Below are 26,773 nucleotides of genomic sequence, written 5' to 3'. Positions count from 1 at the left end.
AGGGGGCGGGGCCGAGGGGCGGGCGGGGCCAAGAGGGGAGGGCGGGGCCAAGAGGGGCGGGCGGGGGAGGGGAGCGGAGGGGGCCGCGCAGGTGCCGGGGACGGCGCCGAACCGGGTCTAGACCCGAGCGCGAACCGGGTCAGACCCGAGCCCGAACCGGCTCTAGACCCGAGCCGCCGAGCGGACCCAACTCAGCGCGGGTGCGGGCAGCGCACCTGGGGGCGGGCCGGCGGGGCGGGGCCGGAGCCGAACCGAGCCGAACCGAACCGAGCCGAGCCCCGAGCATGGTCCCGCGGGGGCGGCAGCCCCGAGCCGCGTGAGCCCGGGCCCGGCGGAGCATGGCTTCCCGCGAGCGCCTCTACGAGCTCTGGATGCTCTACTTCGCCAAGGTGAGACGGCTCGGCCCGGTTCGGCTCGGCCCGGCCCGGCCCGGGTCGCTTCGGTCCGGTCCCTCTGTGTTGGCAGGAGGAAGCCTGCGCCGAACTTCCCGGCGGTTTTGGGCAAGGGCTGCGGGCAGGTGGCGGCCGCGGCTGGCGCCTTCGCGTCCTTTTCCGTTTATTTATTAATTTACCTGTGTATTTCTTTACTTACTGATTTATTTTTGCCCCCCGGGAAAAGCTGGTTTTCAAGGTTTCCCGATAGGTTTCGGCTGCTCGCTCCGTCCGCGCTCGTATCTCGTTGCGCCTCCGCCCCGTTACCCAGCCCGGAGCGTGACGGTGGGTACCGGGGAATTTTGGGGGGGGGGGAGGAAGGATCCCATCGGCTGCGCATCCCGGGATGCACGCCGCCGCCCGGACGCGGCACGGCTCCGCGCGTCGCTCCCCCTTTCCCGCCGGGGCTTGAAACGACCCCGTCGCACCAAGGTGGTTTGGTTCCCTTTTTTTTTTTTTTTTTTTTTTAATTGTTAATTTGATCAGCTCAAGGTGAGCTGCTTTATATATATATTTATTTATTCCCCCCCCCACACACACACCCCGTTTCTCCTTCCCGTAGCGCCAGGCATGTGCCGGGCTCCGTAGCTAGGAAACGGCATCGCGGCCGGAGGGGTTTTCCCTCTCCCGGTCTCCGCCGGTTGGGATGCCGTCACCTTTCCCCGTCCCGTTTTGCTCCTGCCAGCAGCGTCGAGCCGGCTCGCTGCCTTGTGCCGCGCGCGCCGGGCGCTGGCCGTTCCCCCAAATTCCCCGATCCTCTCCGGAAGGGACCGGGGTGACGTCCCGGTCCAAGCGGGACGGGGGCGGCGGGGCCCCGATTCCCCCGGTGGCCGCTCTCGCTTTGCATCCGCTCAGGATTTTTCCCGCGGCCCCGCGTTCATCCGCGGAAGAGCCGGCGAGGAAGCGGCTGGCCTGGGAGTTAATTAATTACCCTCCGTTAATTCTTGGTTGCTCGTCGGACGGAGGTTAGCGAGAGGCCTTGGTCCGGCTAATGCCGGGAAGAGGCGCCGAATTAGCTCGATATCCGTGAAGTCCTTGGGCGACCGGCTGGATGCGGAACGGCTTTTTGTTGAGAAGCTCCAGCAACGTCACGCGAGCGGTGGGAAACGCCAAAAGGATCCAAACCAGCTAGGACTGACCCCAAAATGCGTCTCTGCAGACAGGACGGGGACCTGTCCCCGATGGCCAAGAGTTGTCCCCCTGATGGGACCTTAGTGATGTTCCTTGTGGTCACGCGTCCCCCGAGGCTCGTCCTTGGGTCGTATTCCGGCACTTTTGGGCGTTTAGTTGAAGAAGGAAGACGCTGTGGGTGGGATGTCCCAGAGGACGGGTGCCCCCGGCTCGTCCCCAAGAGCCGGAGACGCGCTGGTGGCCGCCGTGGCCCACCTCCTCGCTCCGTGCAGGATCCTAGCCGAGCAACCCCCTAAATTCGGGACGCGCTGCCTCCCGCGAACCTCCAGCGACTCCGGGGTGGGGTGAACCTGCCGAAAAAACCACCGGGGAGCCGTGGCGACGTCCGCGGCAATTGAGGAGGGAGGAGAAAAGGCCGCGACGCGTCAATCGCCCCGGCCACCGCGTCGACCCGCGACGTCCTGCTTCGAGGTCCGTTTTGAGGTTCTCCTCGATCCCGCGGCCCCGTCGCTCTGCCGCGCGGGGACGAGCGCCTTCATCCCGATGGCGATCCGTGCCGAAAACCCATCGTCCTCTTCCCCCTCCACCCCCACCCCGCCGGCGACCCCAAAAACACCGTTTTGCCCCGTTGACTTTGGGATAGGAAGGGGCCGAATTAGCCAAAAGCGCCGGCGCGGGAATAAAAGCCGTTCCCACGCGGCGGCAAGGAGCCCGGAAGTCACCAAACAGGCTCGGCGAGCCGGCGACCCGGCTGGGTCGGGCGCGCGGCGGGGGCGACCGGCCGCGCCGGAGCCGCGCCGGCATGGGACGCCGGCCGCCGGGCTCGGAGCGGGCGGTAAGACGGCGACGCGGGGTTTTCGTGTAGGGGGTAAAGAGCCGTTCCCGCGACTCGGCGTTTCGCCCCGGTTCGCGCGGCGGGGACGTCGGCCGGGTGGCCGCGCCGCGGGAAAAAGGGCCGAGCGAGGCGGCGGGGACGGGAGGTGGCGGCGGCCGAGGATGCTCGGAAGCGAGCGGCCCCCGTGCGAGGCGGCGCGGGAGGAAATGTCGTTGGGGCTTGCGAGTGACTTGGCGTTTCCTGAGCTTTTTTTTTTTTTTTTTTTTTTTAAAAAAAAAAAAAAAAAGACGCGAAACCTTTTCGGAAACCAAAAAAAAAAAAAAAAAAAGAGAGAGAAAAGAAAATAACAAGCCACCCAGCGCGGTTTTTACCGCTCGCGTTTTTCCCCTCCCCTTCGCTCGCCCCCGGAGCGCCGTGGGCTCGGCCGGGCACCGCACCGCCGCGCGTCGGCTCCCGGCGGGCGATGGAGCCGCCCGGCCGCCAGGTACCAAACGGGGCGGTTTTGCCCGTTTTTGGGTGCGGAGGCCGGGACGTTCGTTGGGCGGCCTCCGGCACGCGGGCGCGAAACGCGGCCCGAAGGGCGTCGGGACGGGCGCCGCGGGACCCGAGGCTGGAGCGGGTGGCGGGCGGCCGCCGTGCCCTGCGGAGGGGACGGTCCCTGCTGGTGCCCGGGACACCCCGGGGTGCCGCGCGGGGTGTGCGGGGACGCGGGACACCCCGACGTGGTGTGTAGGGGTGTGCGGGCACGCGGGGCAGCCCAGGGTGCTGCGTGGGGCGCGCGGCTGACGCAGGACACCCTGGGGTTGTGCATAGGGGTGTGCGGGGACACGGGACACCCTGGGTGCTCTGTGGGGTGTGCGGGGACACGGGACACCCTGGGGTTGTGCATAGGGGTGTGCGGGGACACGGGACACCCTGGGTGCTCTGTGGGGTGTGCGGGGACACGGGACACCCTGGGGTTGTGCATAGGGGTGTGCGGGGACACGGGACACCCTGGGTGCTCTGTGGGGTGTGCGGGGACACGGGACACCCTGGGGTTGTGCATAGGGGTGTGCGGGGATGCGGGACACCCTGGGTGCTCTGTGGGGTGTGTGGGGACACGGGACACCCTGGGTGCTCTGTGGGGTGTGCGGGGACACGGGACACCCTGGGGTTGTGCATAGGGGTGTGCGGGGATGCGGGACACCTTGGGTGCTGTGTAGGGTGTGCGGCTGACGCAGGACACCCTGGGGTTGTGCATAGGTGTGTGCGGGGATGCGGGACACCTTGGGTGCTGTGTAGGGTGTGCGGCTGACGCAGGACACCCCAGGGTTGTGCATAGGGGTGTGCGGGGATGCAGGACACCCTGGGGTGCCATGTGGGGTGTGCAGGGACACTGGACACCCCGGAGTTGTGCATGGGGTGTGCGGGGATGGGGGACGCCTCGGGTGCTGTGTAGGGTGTGCGGCTGACGCAGGACACCCCAGGGTTGTGCATAGGGGTGTGCGGGGACACAGGACACTCTGGGTGCTGCATGGGTTGTCCGGTGACATGGGACACCCCGGGGTTGTGCACAGGGTGTGCAGTGACACGGGACGCCCTGGGGTTGCCCACAGGGGTGTGCGGGGACGCAGGGCACCCTGGGTGCTGCATGGGTGCGCGGTGACGCAGCGAGGTTGTGCACAGGGGTGTGTGGGGACGCAGGGCACCCCAGGGTGCTGTGTGGGGTGTGCGGTGACACGGGACACCACAACGTGGTGCATAGGGATGTGCAGTGATGCAGGACACCTCGGGTGCTGCGTGGGTGTGCGGTGACGCAGGACACCCCGGGGTGCTGCGTGGGTGTGCGGGGACGCGGGACACCCCAGGGTTGTGCATAGGGTGTGCAGGAATGCAGGGCACCCCGGGGTGCCGTGCAGGGCGGTGCGGCTGTGCGCGAGCAGCGGAGGCCGGGTGTGAATCATAGTGTTGCACAACCCGCACAGCCTCGCGCTTGTGCAACGGTGCCGGGTGCCTGCGCCTGTAGGTCCCCCGGCCAGCCGGCACGCCGGCTGCTGATTGGCTGGTAGTAGGGGCAGGTGCTCTGAGTGCTGATTGGTCAACGGTTCTGGGGGGGGGGGGGGGGTTGGGCTGTTCCAGGAGCTGATTGGTTAGTGGCTTGGGGGGGGGTGGAATTGGACTACTCTGCATGCTGATTGGCCAACCTTTCAGGTGCTGGTCTGCTGCTGGATGCCGATTGGCCAGTAGCTTCCGGGGGGGGGGGGGGGTTGTGCTGCACTTGTTGCTGATTGGCCAGCGCCTGTCTATAGGCAGCAGGGGGCTCCCTGAGCCAATCGGCTGGGGGCTTTGGGGGGGGGGGGTGCTCTGGGTGCTGATTGGCTGGTGGCTGGCAGCAGAGGGGTGCTCTCAGTGCTGATTGGCTGGTGGCTTGGATCAAGAGGATGCTCTGGGTGCTGATTGGCTGGCAGCTGGGGGCAGGGGGATGCTCTGGGTGCTGATTGGCTGGTGGTTTGTGGCAGAGGGATGCTCTGGGTGCTGATTGGCTGGTGACTCAGGGCAGGGGGGATTCTCTGGGTGCTGATTGGCTGGTGAGTCAGGGCAGGGGGATTCCCTAGGTGCTGACTGGCTGGTGGCTCAGGGCAAGGGGGATGCTCTGGGTGCTGATTGGCCGGCGGCTCGGGGCAGGGGGATTCTCTAGGTGCTGATTGGCTAGCGATTCGTGGCCGAGGGATGCTCCGGGTGCTGATTGGCTAGTGATTCGTGGCCGAGGGATGCTCCGGATGCTGATTGGCCAGCGGCTCCAGGCCCTGGGTACCAGGCCCACGGGCTTGGGGGGGATGAGTTGGGGGGGGGGGCCCGAAATCAGAGCAGGGCCCCGGTGGCACTCACCGCCGCCCCGCGCCGCCCTTGCAGAAGGACCTGGGCTACCTGCAGCAGTGGCTGGAGGCCTTCGTCATGAACTTCGAGAAGATCATCAACGTGCACTCGCTGGAGCCCAGGAGGTGAGCGGGGCCGGCGGCGGCGGCGGCGGCGGCGGCGGTGCCCGGTCTCAGCCGCCGCTGCCCCTCTGCCCGGCAGGCCCGAGGACTCGGCGTCGGAGATCCCGCTGCTGCCGCGCGACGTGCTGCACGCGCTGAGCCAGCAGCTGAGCCAGCGCGCCGGCCAGGTGCGGCGCGGCGAGGCGACCGAGGCCGGCCTCGGCCAGGCCCTCCTCCTCCTCAAGTTCTTCATCATCATCTCCAGGTAGGGCGGGCCGGGCCCAAAGACGAAACCCTGCAAACGAGCCCCAGCTCGTTTTTCCCCGCTTGCTCCGCAGGGCGAGACTCAAGGTTTGGGGAGGGGGGGTTAAGTCGCTACCCGGCGCAAGGGGGTTTTTTTTTGGGGGGGGGGGTGACGTTTGGCTAACGTTTGCCCGGCCGCCCGCTTTCCCTCTCCCCTTTCGCTTGGCAGGAACCTCGAGAACATCCGGAGCGACAAAACGCCGGGTTTCGTGCCGGAGGTGCTCAGCCTGCTGCGCGCCTGCGCGCCCGAGGTGAGGACGGCGAGCGGGTGGCGGCGGGCCCTCCCGCCGCCTCGTCCCCCGCGCCGGCGGCCGGACGGCGCGGTGACTGACGGCGCGTCCCACCTCCTTCCTGCCGCGAAGCTGCAAAGCGGCCCGGGCGACGGCTGGCGGCTGGAGAGCGTCGTGGCCTACGCCCTGCACCTCTGCGAGTGCCTCTTGGACCCCTACCAGACGTGGCGGCGGCAGCTGAGCGGGTGAGCGGCCGCGGGCGAGCGGGCCGCCGCGGGCCCTGCCGCCCGGCCGCCGCTCACCCGTCCCGCCGCTTCCAGGGAGGTCGTCAGCGCGGAGGAGAAGAGCAAGTACAAGTTCGCCCCGGCCCCGCTGCCCCCCGAGTTCGACGCCTTCTTCCAAGGTAAACGCCGCCGTTGGCGCCGCGACACCCGGGTCGGGTGGGTTTTTGCGTTCCTGCAGGCGGCAGTCGGGGTGCGGGTACGACCCGGGGCAGGTATATGGCCCAGGAGCAGGTATATAATGCAGGTATATGGCCCAGGGGTAGGTATATGGCCCAGGAGCAGGTATATAATGCAGGTATATGGCCCAGGGGTAGGTATATGGCCCAGGAGCAGGTATATAATGCAGGTATATGGCCCAGGGGTAGGTATATGGCCCAGGAGCAGGTATATAATGCAGGTATATGGCCCAGGGGTAGGTATATGGCCCAGGAGTGGGTATATGATGCAGGTATATGGCCCAGAAGCAGGTATATGATGCGCGTATATGGCCTGGGGTGGATATATGGCCCAGGAGTGAGTATATGATGCAGGTATATGGCCTAGGAGCAGGTGTATGACCCAGGAGCAGGCATATGATGCAGGTGTATGGCCCAGGAGTGGGTATATGATGCAGGTGTATGGCCCAGGAGTGGGCATATGGTTCAGGTATATGTCCCAGGAACAGGTATATGACCCAGGAGTGGGTATATGATGCAGGTGTATGGCCCAGGAGTGGATATATGATGCAGGTATATGGTCCAGGAGCCGGTATATGGCCCAGGAGTGACTATATGATGCAGGTATATGGCCCAGGAGTGGGCACATGTTCAGGTATATGTCCCAGGAACAGGTATACGACCCAGGAGCAGGTATATGATGCAGGTATATGGCCCAGGGGTGGGTATATGGCCCAGGAGCAGGTGTACGGCCCAGGAGTGGTTATATGATGCAGGTATATGACCCAGGAGCAGCTATAGGATGCAGGTGAATGGCCCAGGAGCAGGTGTATGGCCCAGGAGTGAGTATATGATGCAGATATATGGCCCAGGGGCAGGTGTATGGCCCAGGAGCAGGTATATGATGCAGGTATATGACCCAGGAGTGGGCATCTGGTGCGGGTATATGGCCCAGGGCTAGGTATAGGACCAAGGAGCAGGTAGATGACGTGGGGGCAGGGGGCGAGGGCAGTGCGGCCCCCCGCTCCCTGCCTGCCCCCTCTTGCCGGGCCGCCTTGCTCCCGCTCCTGCGGGGGTCTCGTCCTCGCGGGGCTCTTCCCCGCGCCGCTGTTGGCGCAGCGTGGCGGGCAGCCGCTCGGCCCTTCTCAGCGCCCGACGTCTCGGGGCTGTCCCCGGCCCGTCGAAACGCCGTGGGTCCCCGTCCGAGGGACGCCGGGACAGCCGGCCCTTTGCTCCCCTCCGCCCGGCTTTTCTTGCCCGGCTCCGGCTCCCCGCTCGTGGCGGTGATTTTTGCAACCCAGGTCTTGGCCAACTGGCTTTTTGGGGAATATGTGCGGTCTCCTGGAAGGCAGCGGCCATGCAGGGTTTCGGCTCGGGGCAGGAGGCAGCGGGGCACCTTTTTTGCCCCTTTCTGGGGGAATTTGGAGCCAAACTTGCGGAAAAGGGAAGCCATTTGGCGTCAGGTTTAGGGACTTTTCCCCCTTTGCAGGGGTCACTGGCACGGGCGCATCCCGGGCAGCGGCGTCCCCCGGGGCCGTCCCCTTTGCAGCGAGCAGCAATCCGACGGGAGGGTGGGACCAGATCTCCATCCTTTTAGCCGGATTGCTTTTATGTATTTATTTATTTATTATTTGCAGAGCGTAAGTTATTCAGGAATATCTTGCTCGGGGGCGCGGGGGGGGGGGGGCACACGACCCGCGGGTCGGATTCGGCGCTCGGGTGTCGCGGCCGCGCGGCAAGGCGCGCGCCTTCCCGATGGGTCCGCGGAGGCGAAAACGCAGCCGGGGTTCGTCACCGGGAAGCCCTGAACATTTCGATTTGACTTTCTAATGATCTGTGGTCCAAATTCTCCAGCCCCGAGAGGGGCCACCCGGTTAAGAGGAACGCCTTGCCACCCGGGGCGGGAGGGCTGCAAAAATCACCTAAAACTCCCGGGGAGCCGTTTGCCGACGTCTGACCGCCTGCCGTGAATCCCCTTTCCCGCGCCGGCCCCGTTTGTAGAACAGAAAGCCCGTCGCGTCGACGCTGGTCCCAGACTCAAACTCGGCGCCCGTCACCGTGCAGGACCAGCTCGAGCTGCTGCAGCGCGCGCAGCGTTTGCAAACTTGGCAGCTCCACAAATGGCACGAGTTTGGCCGTGCTCAGCCGCCGACAAAGCCTCGGGCGTCAGCAAAGCGGCACGCGGGGGTTTCCGAAGCCGTAGGGTCTGCCCTGGGCAGGGATTCGGGGCTGCGGATGGTTGCAAAAGGGAATTACTGCCTTTTATTTTCCGCTCGCCCGATTCTCCCCTCTTCCATCCTTGCAGAGAGTTTCCAGGCCAACGTGCAGCTCCCCGACGCCCTCCAGCTCCGGCTCATCCATCTCTTCGGGGCCATCCTCTCCGGATCCAAGGTAGCAAGCCGGCCGGGGGCCACGGCGTGGGAAAGCTTCGTTAGCCCGAGTCAGTTCGTTACATGGCGGGGCGGGATGGCGGCGGAGGGAGCATCCGGAAGTCGGCCCCCAAAGTCTCATCGTCCGGGAGATGCTCCCCTGGAGCGAACAGCTTCATTTGCAGAAGCTGTCTAAAATCGCACGTGAAATTCGAGCCTAAATTCACCGCGTTACCGTAAAGGGTTGCCGTTAAATTGAAACATGATTGAAGCTGGGGAACCGGCCGCCCGCAGCTACCGCTTCAGCCGCAGCTTCGCAGATGCGAGCTGCTTGGCTTCATAAATCGACGCCGAACGCAAACACGTTGCAATTGGTATTTAGAGAAAGCGTGGACTTGACGAATAGCTCCAAAACGTGCTTTGACTTGATTCGCATCCAGGGTGAGAGGCAGCGCGTCGAAAGCGCGCGCGCGCGCCCGTAGCATCTCCTGCAAAACTCGTAGCGCTGAGCATCAGCCGCCCTCTTTAAGGGCAGAAACGAGGGCGTTTTCGGGCAGCGGGTAGCGGCAGGGGAGCCTGCCCCGGGTGGGCGAACGCGGGGCGGGCGCGGAGCCGCGAGGCCGGGGCCGGCGGCCAGCGCTCGGCTGCCACGGCTCTGTCCCCCCCCCGCTCCCCGCAGCGAAACGCGCTGGTGGCCGTCACACCGGCCTCGCTGGACGTGCTGCTGCTGGTGCTGCGGCGCTGGGACCCGGCGGCCCCGCGGCTGCTGGAGCTGACACTGCGCGGCGTGGTGGCCGCCGTCCACGTCCTGCACGGCGGCCACCACGCCGCGCTCCTCCGCACCTTCCTCCACGGCTACTTCACCGTCCTCAACGCGGACCAGCCGGCCGCTTGCCCGCTCCGCGCCGCCGCTCTCGTCGCCCGCCGCGTGCACATGCTGGGTAGGTGGCTCGGCGCGGGGACGGGGACGGAGAGCCCGCCGGCGGCCCGCCGCACCCACCCCTCTCCCCGCTCCGCCGCAGACGCCATCCCCGCCATGCTACGCTGCGACGACCGGCCCGTCCTGCAAGCCGTCTTCCTCAGCAACAACTGCTTCGAGCACATCATCCGCCTCATCCAGAACAGCAAGGTACCGCCGCCGCCGCCGATCCTCCCCCCGCCACCGCAAGCAGCTTGAAAAGCCCCTGCGTGCCCCTCCGCTCTTCCTGCTTTTGGCCGGCGTCCCGTCCTCTCGCTTTCCCCTTCGCCGGTCGTTGGGGTTGGTTTCACGCCCGGCCGGGTTTGGGATGCTCCCGGGAGATGCCCCGCGCGGAGGCTAGCAGCGTCGTCCAGCCGCGGGCGTCGCGCAGCCCGGTCCGGCGGGGTCCGATGCGAACGCGCGCCGGGATGCTTAACCCTCTCTCCGTCTCTCTCTCTCTCTCTCCCCGCCTCCGTCTCGCTCCGTGCCGGTTTCCCGACGCCGTTTCGGATAGCTCTACCTCGGCAGTAAGTGGGAGGCGGACGGAGGTCAGGGCGAGCTCTCGGCGCCGTTGCAGCCCCCGGAGGTATTGCAGCATCCTCACGCGTCGCGTCCTTCTCCCGACACGAAGCCGGGGCCGGTGGCATCGCCCAAAGTCCAGGGCAAAGGCTCGGGGATGCCGTCTCCCTGCGGCGCGGTTTCCCGCGTCCCGGCCAAGCCCTTGCTCCCCCCGGGCCGTAGCGCTTGCGGCGATTCCCGCTGCGCAGCAAATCGCCCTTTTCCCCCCGCAGACGGCGCAAACAGTTTGGGTGCAAAGCGGCTGGTGGGACTGGGAGGGCGAAGCGGCTCCGGCTTAACGTCGGCCGCTGCCTGGAAATCCTGCGGCTGCCGTCGGGTTTCCCCGCTCCTGCCCGGCTTTCGTTTCTCCCTGCGAGGCGCAGGGGCGGAAAACGGGGAGAGCTCAGCCAGCCCCGACAAATGTGGGGCCACGATTAAATCGCGCACGCGGAGAGCCCGGCTCGCAGCCCCGTTAGGGTGGGTTTCTCGGCGGGCCGGCGTTAAGAGCGTGCCAAGCCGGGCCGGATCCCACTGCCGGCTCTACGTCGCTCCTGCCCCGCGCGCGTCTGCCGGCCCGGCGCTGACCACGTCTCTGCCATCTCTCAGGTCGGCGAGGGCAGCGCCGACGCCGTCGCGGTGCACGCCGTCGCGGTGCTCACCTCCATCATGAGCAACTCGCCGTCCGCAAAGGTGAGCGGCGGGGAGGCCGAAGGGGCGCCGAGCCGCGGACGGGACGGGGAGAGGGGGGGAAACCAGCCTCCAAGAGGCGCTGGGACTGTGGGATGCGGCCGGATCCCAGTCTCTTCGTGCCGCTGGGTGCATCCAGCAAAGGGAAAGGGCGCGGGAACCCGCCGCGGGGGGCCCTCACGCCTCTTCGCTGCTGCCTTGCAGGAGGTGTTCAAGGAGCGCATCGGCTATTCGCACCTCTACGAAGTGCTGAAGAGCCAGGGCCAACCCAGCCAGCGCCTGCTCCAGGAGCTCCTCGACATGGTAAGGCCGGGAGCCCCCCGGCGCGCGCGGGACCGGGCGCCGCTCGCCCTCTGCGCCGCCTTGCTTTCCATCTTGTGGACCGCCGGGCGAGCTGGAGGGGGGCTGCGGGGTGTTTTTAGGGTATTTCCAGGCTTTTTGCCAGGCAAGCGGTGCGCGGTGCGGGTCCGGCACCGCCGCCGCTGCGGCTCAGGCGAGCGGAGGGGCCCGTCTTCCCTCTGCCCTCCTTGTAGCATCCCTGCGACGTTCCCGTCCTCCACCTCCCTGCCGTCTCCGGCCTCCGCTCGTGCTCGGCTTGGGGCCACCTAAGGTCCCCGAAAGGAAGCCCGGGGCCGTGGCGACCTCAGGGCCGGTGTCTCGGCAGGCGGTGGAGGGCGACCACAGCTCCTTCCCGGCGCTCCCCGTCCGCAACGAGCAGCCGCTGCTGGTGCTGGTGACGTGGCTGCCGGAGCTGAGCTCGCCGGAGCTGCAGGTCTTCGTGGCGGAGCGGCTGCGGCGTCTCTGCGCCGCTTCGCTGCCCAGCCGCCTCACCTGCGTCAAGGCGGGCATGGTGGGCTGCCTGCTGTCGGCCCTGGCCGCCGCGCCGGCCGCCGCTTGCGCCCAGAACCTGCTGGAGCTGCTGCGGGCGCTGGGCGGCCTCTCGCTGCGGCCCGGCGAGCTGCGCCAGCTGCTGCAGCTGCTGCGGGTCGAGCGGGGCCGGGGGCCTCATCCTTACACGGCGCCGGTGATCCGGGCGCTGTCGGGCATGGGACGAGCCGAGGGACCGGCGCGGGCGCTGCGTTCCTTCGACCTGACGCCCAGCATGGCCGGCATCATGGTACCCGCCATCCAGAAGTGGCCCGGCGGCGCCTTCGCTTTCCACGCCTGGCTCTGTCTCAGCGAGGAGCCGGGTCGCCAAGCCGAGCGGCCGGCGAGGCCGAAGAGGAGGCAGCTCTACAGGTGAGATGGTTTCGGGGCGGCCGCCCCGTCCCCCTGGCCGCCGGCTCGGGCCGGCCGGCCGCGGGTGGCCCGCTGAGGATGAGGAAGGCGCGTTTGCGCCCCGCTCCCGCAGCTTTTTCACGGCCGGCGGCACGGGCTTCGAGGCGTTCTTCACCGCCGACGGCGTGCTGGTGGTGGCCGTCTGCACCAAGCGGGACTACATGACGGTGGCGCTGCCGGAGTTCGCCTTCAACGACTCGGCTTGGGTGAGCGTCGCTCCGCCGCGGCCTCGGGCGCTTCGGACGGGCCCCCGGCGAGCGCCCGGGGCTGAGGCCGTGCCCGCGTCCCCGCAGCACTGCGTCGACGTCGTCCACGTCGCCGGCCGCCGGCCCTTCGGCCACAACGTCGTCCACATCTACACGGACGGGCACCTGCTGAAGACGGCCCAGCTCCGCTTCCCGTCCCTGCACGAGGTGAGCCCGCGCCGGGCACGCGCCGGCCGACCTCGGCCGAAATCCCGCCGGCCTCGCTCGCAGCACCGCTCTTCCCGTTTTGCAGTCCTTCACCTCGTGCTGCATCGGCTCCGCCGGCCACCGGACCACCACCACCACCACCACCACCACGGCGGCGGCGCCCACGGCCACCGGCGCCCACCCGCCGCCTTGCCGCGCGCCCGAGCTGGCCTTCGCCCCGCACCCCGGGCTCTGCCGCTCGCAGTCCTTCCCCGCCTCGCTGGGCGCCCGCGCCTGGACGCCCGTGCAGCCGCCCACCGAGGGGGTGGTGTCCACGGTGGCGGCCGGCAGCCAGGACACCGAGTGGGGCACCCCCACTTCCCTCGAGGGCCACCTGGGCTCCGTGGCCATCTTCTACGAAGCTCTGCAGCAGACCCAGGTCAAGGCGCTCTTCTCCGCGGGTACGTCGAGGCGGGAGAGCCGCGGGACGGGGCACGGCCGTGGGCTCGGCGCTCCGGCTGACGCTCGCTCTCCTCCTTCCAGGGCCGAACGTCACGTCGCTGCTGAAGCTGGAAGGCGATTTCGGGGAGCTCAGCAGCAAGCTGTTGCTTTACTACACCCCGCAGGTGAGGGACGCGGCAGGGTGGCGGGGTGGCTCCTGTCCCCGCGTGCCGTGTCCTCACGGGGCGCGTGCTCGCTCTTGCAGGCCTGCAGGAACAACATCTGCCTGGACCTCTCTCCCAACCACGGCTTCGACGGGCGGCTCACAGGACACCGAGTGGTGAACTGGGATGTCAAGGTACACAGGGTGGCCCTGGCCACAGGTGCTCCCCGGGGGGCGGGTGGCTGCAGCAGGTCCCCTGGTCCCACCAGGACCTCTGCTATATGGCGTTGGCTCCACTGAGGACTTGCCTGGCCGGGTTTCAGGGCGGGGGGTGGGTTGTGCGTTCCTCACCCTCTCCATTGAGCTGGGCTGCAGTGGTGCAAGGAAATGGGTCCTTTTTGGGGGACTTGTTTTGGGTTTGTCTCATAGGCTAGCTCAGAGCCTTTGCTGGCTGCAGGACCCAGGTCTCCCCAGGGCTGGGAGCATGGGGCAGTGAGCCCGAGGGAGGGTTCAACGCATCCCCAGCTCCTGGTGCACGTGCAACCTCCTCCTCTTCGCTGCCGAGCAAGGCCAAAGGCAAAGCCGTGCCTCTCGCCTGCCTCCTGCAGGACGTGGTGAACTGCGTGGGCGGCATGGGCGTGCTGCTGCCCCTGCTTGAGCAAGTGGTGGCCAAGCCGGAGGAATCCGGAGAGGAGCCGGAGACCGACGACCTGGTGGGTCCCGAGCTGACGTCCTCCAGGAGCGCCCAGGGCATGCTCATCCCACTGGGCAAGTCCTCAGGTGAGTCCCTTGCTGGCGTCTTTCAGTGTTGATATGGGCAAATTAGTCATAAGCGGGAGGTGCCTGCTTTCCTCTGGCTTGCCTTTGTGTGGAGTCTCTGGTGTCTTGTGGTAGGGTTGGGGTCATGCAGGTGCCTTCCCCTTCATAGGAGAAATCAGCTCTCTCCCGTTACCCAGCAGCTTATTTTCAGGCAGCTCATAGCAACCAAGGTTTCTCATCAAATTAGAGGGAAATAGGTGAACAAGCTCAAAAGTTTGCGGGGAGGACTGAAGGCCCAGTTCCTTGTAAGACTTAGCCAAATACAAGATAACACACAGGGTCATCAGGATGCCCTGTGCGCGGGTTTGCTCAGCAGCGCTGTGGGAACCGCCTGGGAGCAGCGTTTGCAGCTCCCTGTCGGGTTTTGCCCCCCCAACCCCTTGTCTTGCAGAGAGCCGGCTGGAAAGGAACAGCGTGGCCGCCTTCCTGCTGCTTGTGAAGAACTTCATCCAGAACCACCCGGTGAACCAGGAGAGCCTGGTGCAGTGCCACGGGCCAGCCATCATCGGAGCCCTGCTGCAGAAGGTGCGCGGGCAGTGCAGGGCCGGGCATTGCAAAGCCGCGAGGCGCCGTGGCCGGGCTGTAATCCTCTTCTCTTGCCAGGTCTCCAGCCCGCAGCTGGACATGAGCCTGCTGATGGCCTCACAGATCCTCATGGAGCAGGTGGCCTCCGAGGGCAGCGGCCTCCTGCTCCACCTCCTCTACCAGCACCTCCTCTTCGACTTCCGCATCTGGAGCAACAGCGACTTCGCCGTGCGCTTAGGTGAGAGCCCGGAGCTGTACGCCAGCACTCGTTGGGCTCCCCGCAGAGCAACCCACAGCTTGGGGATCTGCTCCATCGCCTCTGCCCACAGGTCACATCCAGTACCTGGCCAATATCGTCAAGGACCACAAGCAGCGAATCCGCAAGAAATACGGCGTGCAGTACATCCTGGACTCCATCCGGACCTACTACGGGTGAGCAAGGGGCTCGGGGCTGGGTTTGGGCATGCTGGGTTTTTCAGCCTCCGCGGGGCCAGCAAAGGCGGGCATAGGACCGTCTGTGCCCCATGGCCCCAAGCCCGTCCCTAAATCCCACTCAACCTCTAACACCCCAGGAGCTGCAACCCTTCAGTCCTAAAATCCACCCCCAACACCTCTATCCCAAGAGCAGGAAGGAGAGGGCCAGCTCCTCACGCTGCTTCCCCAAAATAGTCCTCCAGCCCGCCAGTGATTTGCGGCTTGGCAGTGTCCTGACCCAGAAGCGATGCTATTGCGTTTGGTAGTTGTCCCACGGTTTTTCCACCAGTGCGTTTGTGCCCCCCGCTACTTTTTTTTTCAAAACTGCACACATGTTTCAGAACCAAAATATCCTGCAGTGAGGAGCACCCCCATCAGTCCCACCAGCTGCATGGGAAGCCACCTTTTCCGTTTGCTCGGAGCCCTGGATGCTACCAGGGGCTGGTCACGCTGGGCTGGCCTGGCACTGCCCCAGCTCCTAGGGGTCCTGTAGCAGGATTTGGGATCCTGTTGGCCCCAGGTGACAGTCCCGTCAAGCTTCAAGAGCAGGAAGAGCCCAGCGGGAGGGACCCAAGGAAGGGGTGGACAGCTGTGCCCATCCCCAGCTTGTGCGTGTCTCGCCCGCAGCACCCCCAGGGAGAAGCCCGCAGCGGTCGACAACGTCAAGACGGTGCAAACGTCCCTCTTCAGCCTGGTGAAGGACTTCTTCTGCAGGAGCTTCTCTGCTGAGGAGATGCAGAGCTTGCTGAGCTACGTGGCCGCAGCGCAGGACGAGCAGCAGGTACGGCGCCGAGCCGAGTCACAAGTGCCCCAGTCTTAGCGTGCCGGCCAGGCGGAGGAGATAAAACCCCAGCCAGCAAGCAGGGCATGCAGAGAACTGACAGGCTCGCTGCAGAGCTGGTCCAGAGCCACCTCTCCAGCCCTGGCAGTGGCACGAGCCGTGCTGTAGCCCGTCCTGGCTGAAGCAGCCGAGATGCTGGGCTGGCGTTGTGTGGCCGTGCCCCATCCAGTAGCTGGACAAATGGAGGCAGTCTGCAGCAGTCCCCGTTGTCCACAGGTGTGCGGGGCCCTGGAGGTGATCCATGGTCTGCTGAAAGGCTCACCTGCCCAGGAGCAGCTCTTCGCCTTCCTCTTCGAGCCGGGCAACGTGGAGGTGCTCTTCTCGCTGCTGGTGCAGAAGAAGTTCTCGGACGAAGTGCGAGAAAGGGTCTTCAAGGTGAGCCAGGTCCTCCGTGGCAGCTCCGAGGCCGGGGGCTTTGCGCTAGTTGGATTTCCTGCCCTTCCACATCTCTCCAACTCTCCAGATCCTCTACAAGATGCTCAAATATGAGAAGGTCCCTGAGCGCAGCAAGAACCGCCTGAAGCTGAAGGACATTGGCTACCAGGGGCTCATCACCTGCCTCAGCGACATCCCCGGCTCCATGCTGCTCTTCCGCTGCCTCTCAGAGCAGGTCCTTGGCGCAGGTACCTCACGCCCCGCAGCACGCGTGCCGACTCCGGCCCCCCACAACGCGCCATAGTGGGGTGGTTGCTGCGGGTCTGCCACTGTCGGCTTTTGAAGGTGCTCAGCCAGTCTTGGGGTGGTGCTCAGCTGGGCTGTTTGGGGCAGGTCCGGGGCCCTTTGGTGGCTTTTGGGGGACAGGAGGAGCCACCACCGCCCTCTCTCCTTGCCCACAGACCCCCCCAGCTACAAGGACCTGATGGCCGTGGTTTACCTGTCCCACTGCGCCGAGCTGACTGTCCGGCTCGATATCTGCCGTAAGGTGAGCGAGGCCCAGCGGGATCGGGCAGGGGCACACATCTACCATCCCTTGGAGGGTCCCCTGTTCCCGAGGGGCTGCCCAGCGCTGTGACGACATTGTCCGCTTTCTCTCCCGCTCCGCTTGCAGCTCTTCCACTTGATCTACTCCCAGCACGACATGGTGAAGCAGCTGGCAAAGCTAGCGGGCTGGCAGGACACACTCACCAAGCTCTACGTCAAGGAGTCCTATGAGTCCCGCCAGCACAGCCTCAGCATGTCGGGCAACAGTGGCTGCCTTGAACTTCTCCGGCTCACGGACTCCCCCAGCAAGGAAGCTAGCAACGAGGTGCGGGGTGACACCAGCCCACCACCCACCGACCTGCAGGAGCTGGATGTCTTCCTGCCGCTGGGCTATGAGGCCTCGGACCATGAGCTCTCGGAGGGCTTCTCTGACCACTCCATCTCCCCAACTGGCCGCACCAAGTCCTTCCACTCCTACAACTTCAAGTCCTTTGACTCCTCAGACCGGGCCAGCCGCTCTTCCTCCAACCCCGGGGACCACGGGGAAGGTCCCACTGGGGACGGCCCTCCATTCGACAGCGTCTACCAGCCGCTCTCGCCTTTCTCCACCTCACCGTTTGACCTGGGGCTCGACCTCGCCAGCACCAGCTCCATTGCCACGGCGGAGAGCGGGAACCAGACGCCGGCCAGCGGCCCTGGCACCCCATCGCCTCTGGAGACCTTCAAGCCTTTCCCGGGGCTGCGAGCTCGCAAGAGCTCGAGTCTCTCCAACGTCCTGGATGAAAGCAGCTACCAGGATGCACTGCCCTGCGACAACATCTCCAACACCAGCAACCCTCAGGTAAGCCACCGCCATGGGGCAGCCTGAAACGCCCCACCAGGACCTGGAGATCTGCTGCCCATCCCACAGCACCTGCCGAGCTTGGTCCCCATCAGCACCCCAAGTTCACGCTCTCTTTGCTGGCAGCAAACGCCTGAGGAGGAGCTGTGCAACCTGCTGACCAACATCATCTTCTCGGTGACGTGGCGCGGGGTGGAGGGCTGGGACGATGCAGCCTGGAAGGAGCGCGGGCAGGTCTTCTCGGTGCTCACCAAGCTGGGCACGGCTTGTGAGCTAGTGAGGCCCCCCGACGAGATCAAGCGCAGGTGAGCACCCCGCCGCCAAAGGGGACGATGCTGCTCCTCTTCGCCCCCCAGGAAGAGCCTGAGGGTGGGTAAGGAGGGAGACGGGGTCCCCTCGTGGCCGCCTGGAGGGTGCGGGGGTCTGGGCCGCCCTGCCAAGCCACTGGCTCTCCCGCAGCCTCCTGGAAATGATGCTGGAGTCAGCGTTCACGGACCTGAAGGAGTCGACGCCAGCCACCCTGCCCAGCCTCACCCAGAACGCCCTCAAGCTGCTGCGGCTGCTCCAGGACTTCTTGTTCTCCGAGGGACACAACAACCAGGCCCTGTGGAGCGAGAAGGTGACCCGGCCCCGGACACAGTCCTAACTCTAACCTTAACCCTAACCCCGAACTCTAAACTTAACCCTGAACTCATAATGCTGCACACTAGCCCTAAACCCATAGCAGCAACCCCAACCCTAAACCCTAACTCTAGAGTCAGGGTACAGGGCTTAGGCTTTAAACCCTAAGCCCAACCCTACCCCTAAATCCTGTCCCTACATCCTAAACCTAACACCAATCTATAACCCTAAACCCTATCCCTAACCCCAACCCTAAACCTAACTCTAAACCCTAACCCTAAACCTCACACCCAACCCAAACCTTAACCCCTAAACTCTAAGCCCTAACCCTAACCTACGTCAAGCAAAGCAGGGCTAACCCTAAACCCTAGCCCTAACCCTAACCAGCTCCAAGCAAAGCAGGGCTCCTGACTGCTGGAGGAAGCCGATGGACGAGGGGTTATCGGGAGATGCCTGCTGGCTTTGCCCCCACCCAGCCGCAGAGCTGACGGGCCCGGGGTGCTGCAGCCGGGGGCTCACTCTGTCCATCCCTCTGCCCCTCCGCAGATCTACGAGGGGGTGAGCAGCCTGCTGGACAAGCTGGGCGTGTGGTACCACCTGGCCAACGGCACCTCCGACCTTAAGGAGATGGCCCAGACAGGCCTGCGCATCCTCGTGGGCTACATCATGCTACAGGACCCTCAGGTGCACTGCGCTGGCCAGAGACATCCCCCAAGGATGAGGGGACACCAGGTAGAAGTGGCAGCCCCATGCTGACACCCCAACCCGTGTCCCCTCCCCAGCTGCACTCTTTGGCCTACGTGAAGCTGCACAGCCTGCTGCAGACCGCCTCGGCGCCCCGCAAGGACGTGGCCTGTTACCTCCTGGGCAAGCTGGAGACCCCGCTGCGGCGCTCGCTGGACACCAAGTCGGAGACCTTCTCCTGGCTGGTGCCCATCATCCGCACGCTTATGGACCAGTGCTACGAGAGCCTGCAGCTGCAGCACTTCTTGCCCTCGTTGCCCCCCACCAACGGCAGCCCCACTTTCTACGAGGACTTCCAGCTCTTCTGCACCACCACTGAGTGGAGGGGCTTCATCGAGAAGCACGTGGGTGCCCCAGGGATGGTGGGGAAGGGGTGTCACCAGTGCCTCTCTGAACACCGTGGAAACACCTTGCCTCTTGTCCCGGCTCACCCGGCAGGTGCAACCCACCATGGCTCAGTTCGAGATGGACACGTTCGCCAAGAGCCACGACCACATGTCCAACTTCTGGAACGCCTGCTACGACACCATGATGAGCAGCGCGCTGCGGCGGGAGCGTGAAAAGGCAGCGAGCCGGCAGATGTTCCAGGTGCCGCAGGTGCCCCAGGACCAGGCTCCTGGTTGGCAGCCACCTGGCGCCTCACCTCCACCACTTTTTCCGTAGGACCTGGTCCTGGAGCCAGTAGCCAAGCGTGCCAAGGCTGAGAACACCCGTCATGCCAACGTCCTCAAGCAGGCCACCAGCCACCATAGCACCGTGCTTAAGCAGTGGCGCTGCCTGAGCCGCCTGCTCACCTCGCCACGCTCGGCGTGGGCCGACCGGTGAGCGTTCGCTACCCCTGCGCACCCGCCCCACGCAGGGGCTGCCGGCTCACCCCCTTTGCTCCCCCAGGAACCTGCCGGAGACCCGCTGGAAGCTCTCCAGCGCCGAGACCTACTCCCGCATGCGGCTGAAGCTGGTGCCCAACCTCAATTTCGACCAGCACCTGGAGGCCAGCGCCCTGCGGGACAACCTAGGTGAGGGAGGCACGTGGGGACAGGCCACGGGGTACCACGGCAGAGGGTAAACACATCCAGCAAGGGCTGAACGAACTCCGCTCGTTGCAGGAGCCGATCACCTCCACAACCCCACGGAGTCCCTCCCGCTCGCCGTGGCCAAGGAGGCCAAGGTGAGCGAGCTGGAAGATGACCAGCTGGCTGAGGAGGACCTCCCCGTCTTGGACAGCCAGTGAGTGTCCGTGTGCCCTGCCACGACGCTGGTGGGGAGTGCAGCTGTACCGTGGCTGCTTCCTCCAGCCTTCCCCATCCGCGCTGTGGTTTTCAGCCAGTGTCACCATCTTGAGGATGGTCACGTCCTTTGGTTCTGGCCACCTGGAGCTTTGGGGCGCTTGCACCAGTGGGTTGTGGGACATGGTGGGATGCAAGGCCAGGGGGCCTCCTCACCTCTGGGGTCACCCCGTGTCACCTAGGGCTGAGCCCAAGGAGCAGAGCCAGCGGGAGAAGCTGGTAATCTCAGAGGACTGTGAGCTCATCACGACGGTGGCCGTCATTGCCGGCCGCCTGGAGGTCACCACCCAGCACATTTACTTCTACGACGGCAGCAGTGAGAAGGAGGAGACGGAGGAAGGTATGGGCATGTGTCAGGGGCACTTTTGTCCCAGGAGAGCACCTGGCCACAGCAGGTTAGGAACAGGGTCACAAAAGCCCAAATCTCTACCAGCACACACAGCTCGTCCTAGAAACGTTGGGACGCATGGGGATGGGTGCAGATCCCTGCAGCAGAAGGGGCAATGAAGCCCCCATCCTCTGTCCCTGGGGTGCTGGCCTTTTTGGGGTGGCTCTGCTTTGGGCAGGCTTGTCCCAGCACCTGTTTCAGTCCCTGAGGTGAAGCTCCATCTCCTGGGTGGTCCCACATCTCCATGCACCATCCAGTCCAGGAGCACGGGCAGGGGGCTGACAGCGAGCCCAGCGCGGTTTTATGCTTCTTCCGCGGCAGGGATCGGCTACGACTTCAAGCGCCCCTTGTCGCACCTCCGCGAGGTCCACCTGCGCCGCTACAACCTGCGCCGCTCTGCGCTCGAGTTCTTCTTCATCGACCAGGCCAACTACTTTGTCAATTTCAAGAAAAAGGTGAGGGCGCCGTGTTGTCCGAAAGCCCGCCCTGCCGAGCCCCACAGGCTTGGAGGGACGTCGGGATGGGGGCTGCGAGCCGGGAGCGCTCCACGCTCTCCCCTCCACCCCCCAGGTGAGGAACAAGGTGTACTCCAGCATCCTTGGCCTGCGCCCACCCAACCAGATCTACTGCAGCAGCCGCTCACCCCAGGAGCTGCTGAAGGCCTCGGGGCTCACCCAGGTACCACCAGCACCCGGGCAAAGAGGAGGGTGGCCCTGTACCCCGTGTCCCCCACAGTGTGACACCAGGGACAGCAGGTGGTGCAGAGCAGTGTCCCCGGGTTTGGTCCGGGTTCCCTCACCCTGCGCCAGCATCCCACACCATTGGGATGCTGTTCCCACGCCCTCCTTGCCCCTCAGCCACCTTCTTTTTGGTCCAGAAATGGGTTTTACGGGAGATCTCCAACTTCGAGTACCTCATGCAGCTGAACACCATCGCAGGACGCACCTACAATGACCTCTCACAGTACCCTGTGGTAAGTACGCTGCATCGTGGCCACCATCAGTCCCCCTCTGCCGCCACCGCTGGTCACCCACATCCCCTCTGCTCCCCAGTTCCCCTGGATCCTGCGTGACTATGTCTCGGAGACGTTAGACCTCAGCAACCCAGCCGTGTTTCGGGACCTGTCCAAGCCCATCGGGGTGGCCAATGAGAGGCACGCCAAGGACGTGAAAGAGAAGTGAGTGCCTGTAGCACCACAGCAGAGGAGGAAGGGACCAGGGCAGGCGTGGCTGGGGCAGGTGCACCCCTCTGGCTCCTGCCCGACCCTTCGTGTCCACCCCCCCCCCCAGGTACGAGAGCTTCGAGGACCCCACGGGCATGATTGACAAGTTTCACTATGGCACCCACTACTCCAACGCTGCTGGCGTCATGCACTACCTGATCCGCACCGAGCCCTTCACCACGCTGCACATCCAGCTGCAGAGCGGCCGGTGAGCGCTGCGTGGCTCCGCAACGCCCCAGAGCTGCTCGCGGTGGCTCGTGGGGGCCCGCTGGGTGCCGACGGCCCCATTGTGCCACCAGGTTCGACTGCTCGGACCGTCAGTTCCATTCGGTGCCAGCGGCGTGGCAAGCCCGCATGGAGAACCCCGTGGACGTCAAGGAGCTCATCCCCGAGTTCTTCTACTTCCCTGAATTCCTGGAGAACCAGAACGGTACGGGGCGGCTCCGGCCAGCTGTGCGCATGCGGTGGCTTTGCCTCTGCCCCGGCGCCGCAGGGCTCTGACTGCTGCCGGCTCTTCCCGCAGGCTTCGACCTGGGCTGCCTGCAGATGTCCAACGACAAGGTGAGCGACGTGGTGCTCCCACGGTGGGCCCGCTCCTGTGAGGACTTCATCTACCAGCATCGGAAAGCTCTGGTGAGATGGCCCTCTCTCCCAGCACCCCCTCTCCTTGGCTTCCCTCATCAGAGGAGATTTTTTGGAGGCAGCACCGCCCCCCTTGACACACTGCCTCTGGGCAGGAGTCAGAGTATGTCTCGGCTCACCTCCACGAGTGGATCGACCTCATCTTTGGCTACAAGCAACGGGGTCCGGCCGCCGTGGAGGCCCTCAACGTCTTCTACTACTGCACCTATGAGGGTGAGCTGCAGGGCCAGGGCAGGCAGAGGGGCACGCACCGGCGTCCCTGTCCCCATCCCCGTCCTCATCCCCATCCCCAGGGGCCGTGGACCTGGATGCCATCGCTGATGAGACGCAGAGGAAGGCTTTGGAGGGCATCATCAGCAACTTCGGGCAGACACCCTGCCAGCTGCTCAAGGTAGCGGTGGGGAGGGCGGGCATCCAGACTGCCATCCTGGGCCACGGGATGTCCCCACCCTCCCATGAACCCTCTCGCCCCCGCAGGAGCCCCATCCCGCGCGTCTCTCGGCAGAGAGCGCAGCCCGCCGCCTGGCCCGCCTCGACACCCACTCGCCCAACGTCTTTGAGAACCTCAGCCAGCTCAAGTCCTTCTTCGTGGAGGTAAGGGCTATCCTGGGCGACGCAGGGTGAAACAGTAGAGGATAGCCGTCCGGGCAGGAGGACAGACCTCTGGGCAGGAGGACCTAACCGGGGGGGCTCAGAGATTCGGCTGGCGACGAGGAGGGCACCAACCAGCTGCCGTTTCCCCGCAGGGCATCAGCGACGGAGTCGCCCTGGTGCAAGCTGTGGTCCCCAAGAACCAGGCCCATTCCTTCATCACTCAGGGATCCCCCGACGTCCTGGTGAGCGCAGGGCTCGCTCACGAGCTGTGGCTCGGTCCTGTGCCCGGTGGGGAAACTGAGGCACTGTTCTGAGCTGCTGTCCCTGAAGGAGCCAGAAAACGACTGCCTGGCTCCTGGGCGCAGCAGGAGCCCCATCCCGCTTGACCACCGTCTCCACCTCTCCCCAGGTCACAGTGAGCGCCAACGGCTTGCTGGGGACCCACAACTGGCTGCCCTACGACAAAAACATCTCCAACTACTTCAGCTTCACCAAAGACCCCACCGTCTCCAACGCCAAGTGAGTCCGACAAACGCTCGGCGGGGTCGGCCCCTTGTCCCTCCCGCGGTGTCTCTGGGGTTATTCGGACGCTGGCCTGGCCACACAAGCTCTCCAGCTGTCCCAGGTCCACGGGCTGCATGGGTGAGGAGTGGGCGTCAATGCCGGCTCTGCCACCGTTGCCCGTTGTCCTCTGCGGCAGGACCCAGCGCTTCCTGCAGGGCCCTTTCGCCCCCGGCGCAGACCTGTCCTCCCACACGCTGGCCGTGTCGCCCGATGGCAAGCTGCTCTTCAGCGGGGGCCACTGGGACAACAGCCTCCGCGTCACCGCGCTGGCCAAGGGGAAGGTGGTCGGCCACATCACCCGGCACATAGGTACGTCACGGCGACGGCACCTTCTCCTCGGCATCCCCTCCAACGTGGAGGCTCAGGGAGCTGCAACGGGGCTGTGTCTGGGCGGGTTTCAGGAGAGCCAGCGGGGCCGGGCGCAGGGTCCCCGGTCGCGGCGGGACAGGGCTCGCGGCTCACCCGCGTCTCTTTGCCGACCTCGCAGACGTCGTCACCTGCCTGGCGCTCGACCTGTGCGGCATCTACCTCATTTCTGGCTCCCGCGACACCACCTGCATGGTGTGGCAGGTCCTGCAGCAGGTACTGGGGAGCCCACGCCGGTACTTGTCCTTCCTCCCACGTTGGGCGGCTCCATGCCCCGAGCCCTTCGGCGTACCTCGCTCCCGCCGGGTGGCTGCTGGCCGGCTCCGGTGCCCCCAGGGGTGAATCCGGACCTCTGAGGTCTCCATCTTTCCTCGGCCAGGGTGGCTTTTCCAGCGGCCTGGCCCCCAAACCCGTCCAAGTCCTCTACGGCCACGATGACGAGGTGACGTGCGTCGCCATCAGCACCGAGCTGGACATGGCCGTGTCAGGGTCCAAGGTGAGCCGGGGACAGGTGGCACGGCTCGTCCCTCCGGGTCTTCCCCCCGCTCCCGGCAAAGCACCAGAGCTATGTTGTCCTCCTTCGCAGGACGGCACCATCATCATCCACACCGTGCGCCGCGGCCTCTTCATGAAGTCGCTGCGGCCACCCAGCGAGAGCTCGCTGCCCACCACTGTCTCCAGCCTGGCCGTGGGGCTGGAGGGCCAGATCGTCGCCCAGACCGCCGTGGGTGAGCAATCCTCCCTGAAGGTGAGTCCTCTGGCACAGTGGAGAGCCTCCACCCCAAAGAACGTCCAGCGCCACCTCGCTCCGGGGGACCCTCTCCCTGCCTGTCCCCAGGAGAGGGCAGTGTCAGCTCTGCCGTTCCTTCTTGATCCAGAGTGGGATGCCACCTCCATCATGGCTTTACCCTCCTTTTCCATCGTCTTCCCATGTGCCGTAGCCCTGCCCAGCTCTGCAGGGTCTCTCCTGTGCCCATCCTGCACCTCGGTCCCCATCCCCACCGGTCCCCCTGTCCTTTTCCTTCAGGATAAGTTTGCCCTGCATCTCTACTCGGTCAACGGGAAGCACCTCTCCTCTGTCACGCTGGACAAGCAGGTGATGGCCATGTGTGTCACGGAGGACTTCGTGGTGCTGGGGACCATGCAGTGTGGGCTGGAGATCCGTGACCTGCAGAGGTAGAGGCTCGCGCCAGCTCCCGCTTTGGCCTCGTCGGGGTTGGCAGCGATGTCCGAGGGATGCAACGTGCCTGTCTTCTCGCCCTTGCAGCCTCCAGGCAGCGGTGCCACCCGTGCCCATGCGGGTGCCCATCCACAGCGTGTCCGTCACCAAGGAGAAGAGCCACATCTTGGTGGGGCTGGAGGACGGCAAGCTCATCGTGGTGGGGGCAGGACAGCCTGCGGAGGTAAACGTGGCCTGGCCTACCACTGTCCCCCATGGGGGCTCAGCACCAGCCTGCGGGAGACCCTGGGGAAGGTGGTGGTGGCGGCCTCACGCGTCCCTGTCCTCCGTATGCATGGCCGGACCCGGGCGCTCGGCTTGTCCTCCTACTCCACAGGGCAGAGAGGGACCAGAGGGGACGGGGATGGGCAATGGGGGATGGAAGGAGGGAAGGGAAGGGGGTCGGGATGGGGATTGGGAACAGGAGGAGATGAGGGTGGGATGGGGAAGGGGATAGGGAAGAGGATGGAGATGCAGAAGGGGATGGGGATGGGGGTAGGGATGGGATGAGATGGGGAGGAGGACATGGAAGTGAGGATGGGGAAGGGGATAGGGATGGGGATGGGATGGGATGGCAAAGGGGACAGGGATGGGATGAGGTTGAGGGATAGGGATGCAGATGGGGAAGGGGATGCAGGGATGGGGAAGGGGATGGGGTGGGGATTGGGATGCAGATGGGGCTGGGGAAGGGGATGGGGAAAGGGGATGAGGATGCAGATGGGGATGGGGAAGGGGATGGGGAAAGGGGATGAGGATGCAGATAGGGATGGGGAAGGGAAGGGAAGGGGATGCAGATGGGGATGGGGATCAGGAAGGGGATAGGAAAAGGGGATGAGGAATTGAATGAGGGAGGGGATGGGGAATGGGATGGGATGGCAAAGGGGACAGGGATGGGATGAGGATGAGGAAGGGGACGGATGCAGATGGGGAAGGGGATGTGGATGGGGAAAGGGGATGAGGATGCAGATAGGGATGGGGAAGAGAAGGGGATGCAGATGGGGAAGGGGATCAGGAAGGGGATAGGAAAAGAGGATGAGGAAGTGGATGGGGAAGGGCACAGGGAAGGGAAAGAGGATGAAGATGGGGACGGGGACAGGGACAGGGACCGGGCCGGCGGGCGCTGAATCCCACCCCTTCCCCAGGTGCGGCCGGGCCAGTTCCACCGGCGGCTGTGGCGCTCCACGCGGCGCATCTCCCAGGTGTCGGCCGGCGAGACGGAGTACAACCCCGCCGAGGGCGCATCGTAGCCCCGCGCCCCGTCGTCACCCCACCCCGACCGGCCGGCCGGCGCCAGGGACGCGCGACGGGGACCGGTGGGGGGGCCCCGAGAACGCGCCGGAGCTCCGCCGGGCGCGAGCGGCACCCGTGGGACCTCCCGTCCCGCGGCGGAGGAGAGAGGAGCCCGCCGCGGCGGAGGGACCGCCGCTCGCGGGGAGAGCGCCGCGCCGGCTGGCCAGGAGCCGGCTGGCCCCCGCCCACCGGTTTTTCTATCGATTTATAGCTCTTTTGCAAAAAAAAAAAAAAAAAATATATA

At 65.4% G+C, this 26,773-nt stretch overlaps 1 protein-coding gene across 8 annotated transcripts; it reads left to right on the top strand.

Moving 5' to 3' along the window:
* The first annotated feature begins 61 nt into the window (after positions 1-61).
* NBEAL2 (neurobeachin like 2) lies at positions 62-26,743 on the top strand. 8 transcript variants are annotated; one of them, XM_068934043.1, is made up of 57 exons: positions 62-389; positions 5,290-5,378; positions 5,455-5,619; positions 5,827-5,908; positions 6,020-6,132; positions 6,208-6,290; positions 7,816-7,966; positions 8,632-8,717; positions 9,375-9,468; positions 9,524-9,636; positions 9,718-9,824; positions 10,168-10,239; positions 10,818-10,901; positions 11,103-11,201; positions 11,563-12,137; positions 12,250-12,382; positions 12,470-12,589; positions 12,675-13,029; positions 13,112-13,194; positions 13,275-13,367; positions 13,781-13,952; positions 14,383-14,516; positions 14,595-14,754; positions 14,846-14,948; positions 15,618-15,771; positions 16,048-16,206; positions 16,295-16,454; positions 16,668-16,753; positions 16,880-17,593; positions 17,720-17,898; positions 18,053-18,212; positions 18,761-18,898; positions 18,997-19,302; positions 19,397-19,546; positions 19,622-19,779; positions 19,850-19,974; positions 20,065-20,185; positions 20,427-20,584; positions 20,954-21,087; positions 21,203-21,410; positions 21,490-21,605; positions 21,685-21,809; positions 21,922-22,062; positions 22,154-22,284; positions 22,378-22,487; positions 22,592-22,709; positions 22,790-22,887; positions 22,974-23,090; positions 23,243-23,332; positions 23,500-23,609; positions 23,791-23,963; positions 24,142-24,236; positions 24,400-24,516; positions 24,607-24,768; positions 25,048-25,196; positions 25,288-25,423; positions 26,382-26,743. In XM_068934043.1, the coding sequence occupies exons 1-57, from the start codon at positions 339-341 to the stop codon at positions 26,484-26,486; spliced, it is 8,520 nt and encodes a 2,839-aa protein (XP_068790144.1). In that variant the 5' UTR covers positions 62-338; the 3' UTR covers positions 26,487-26,743. The 8 variants fall into 8 exon arrangements, with proteins under 8 accessions (XP_068790144.1, XP_068790148.1, XP_068790143.1 ...); XM_068934047.1 differs by having other exon boundaries at positions 9,375-9,472; positions 9,522-9,636; positions 21,203-21,310; positions 21,510-21,605; XM_068934042.1 differs by having other exon boundaries at positions 9,375-9,472; positions 9,522-9,636.
* The last annotated feature ends 30 nt before the right edge of the window (positions 26,744-26,773 follow it).

The sequence above is a fragment of the Struthio camelus genome, chromosome 2 (genome assembly GCF_040807025.1).
Source record: "Struthio camelus isolate bStrCam1 chromosome 2, bStrCam1.hap1, whole genome shotgun sequence".
NCBI classification, from domain to species: domain Eukaryota; kingdom Metazoa; phylum Chordata; class Aves; order Struthioniformes; family Struthionidae; genus Struthio; species Struthio camelus.
This window is presented reverse-complemented; position numbering and strand designations above follow the sequence as displayed.

What these genes read in the sequence shown, in the direction of transcription:
- NBEAL2 (XM_068934042.1), top strand. Translation starts at nt 339, where the DNA reads ATGGCTTCCCGCGAGCGCCTCTACGAGCTCTGGATGCTCTACTTCGCC. An exon ending in CCGCGGCTGCTGGAGCTGAC is followed by an intron (nt 9,473 to 9,521) that starts ACTGCGCGGCGT and finishes GGCGGCCACCAC; the next exon opens with GCCGCGCTCCTCCGCACCTT. An exon ending in TCCAGGAGCTCCTCGACATG is followed by an intron (nt 11,202 to 11,562) that starts GTAAGGCCGGGA and finishes GTGTCTCGGCAG; the next exon opens with GCGGTGGAGGGCGACCACAG.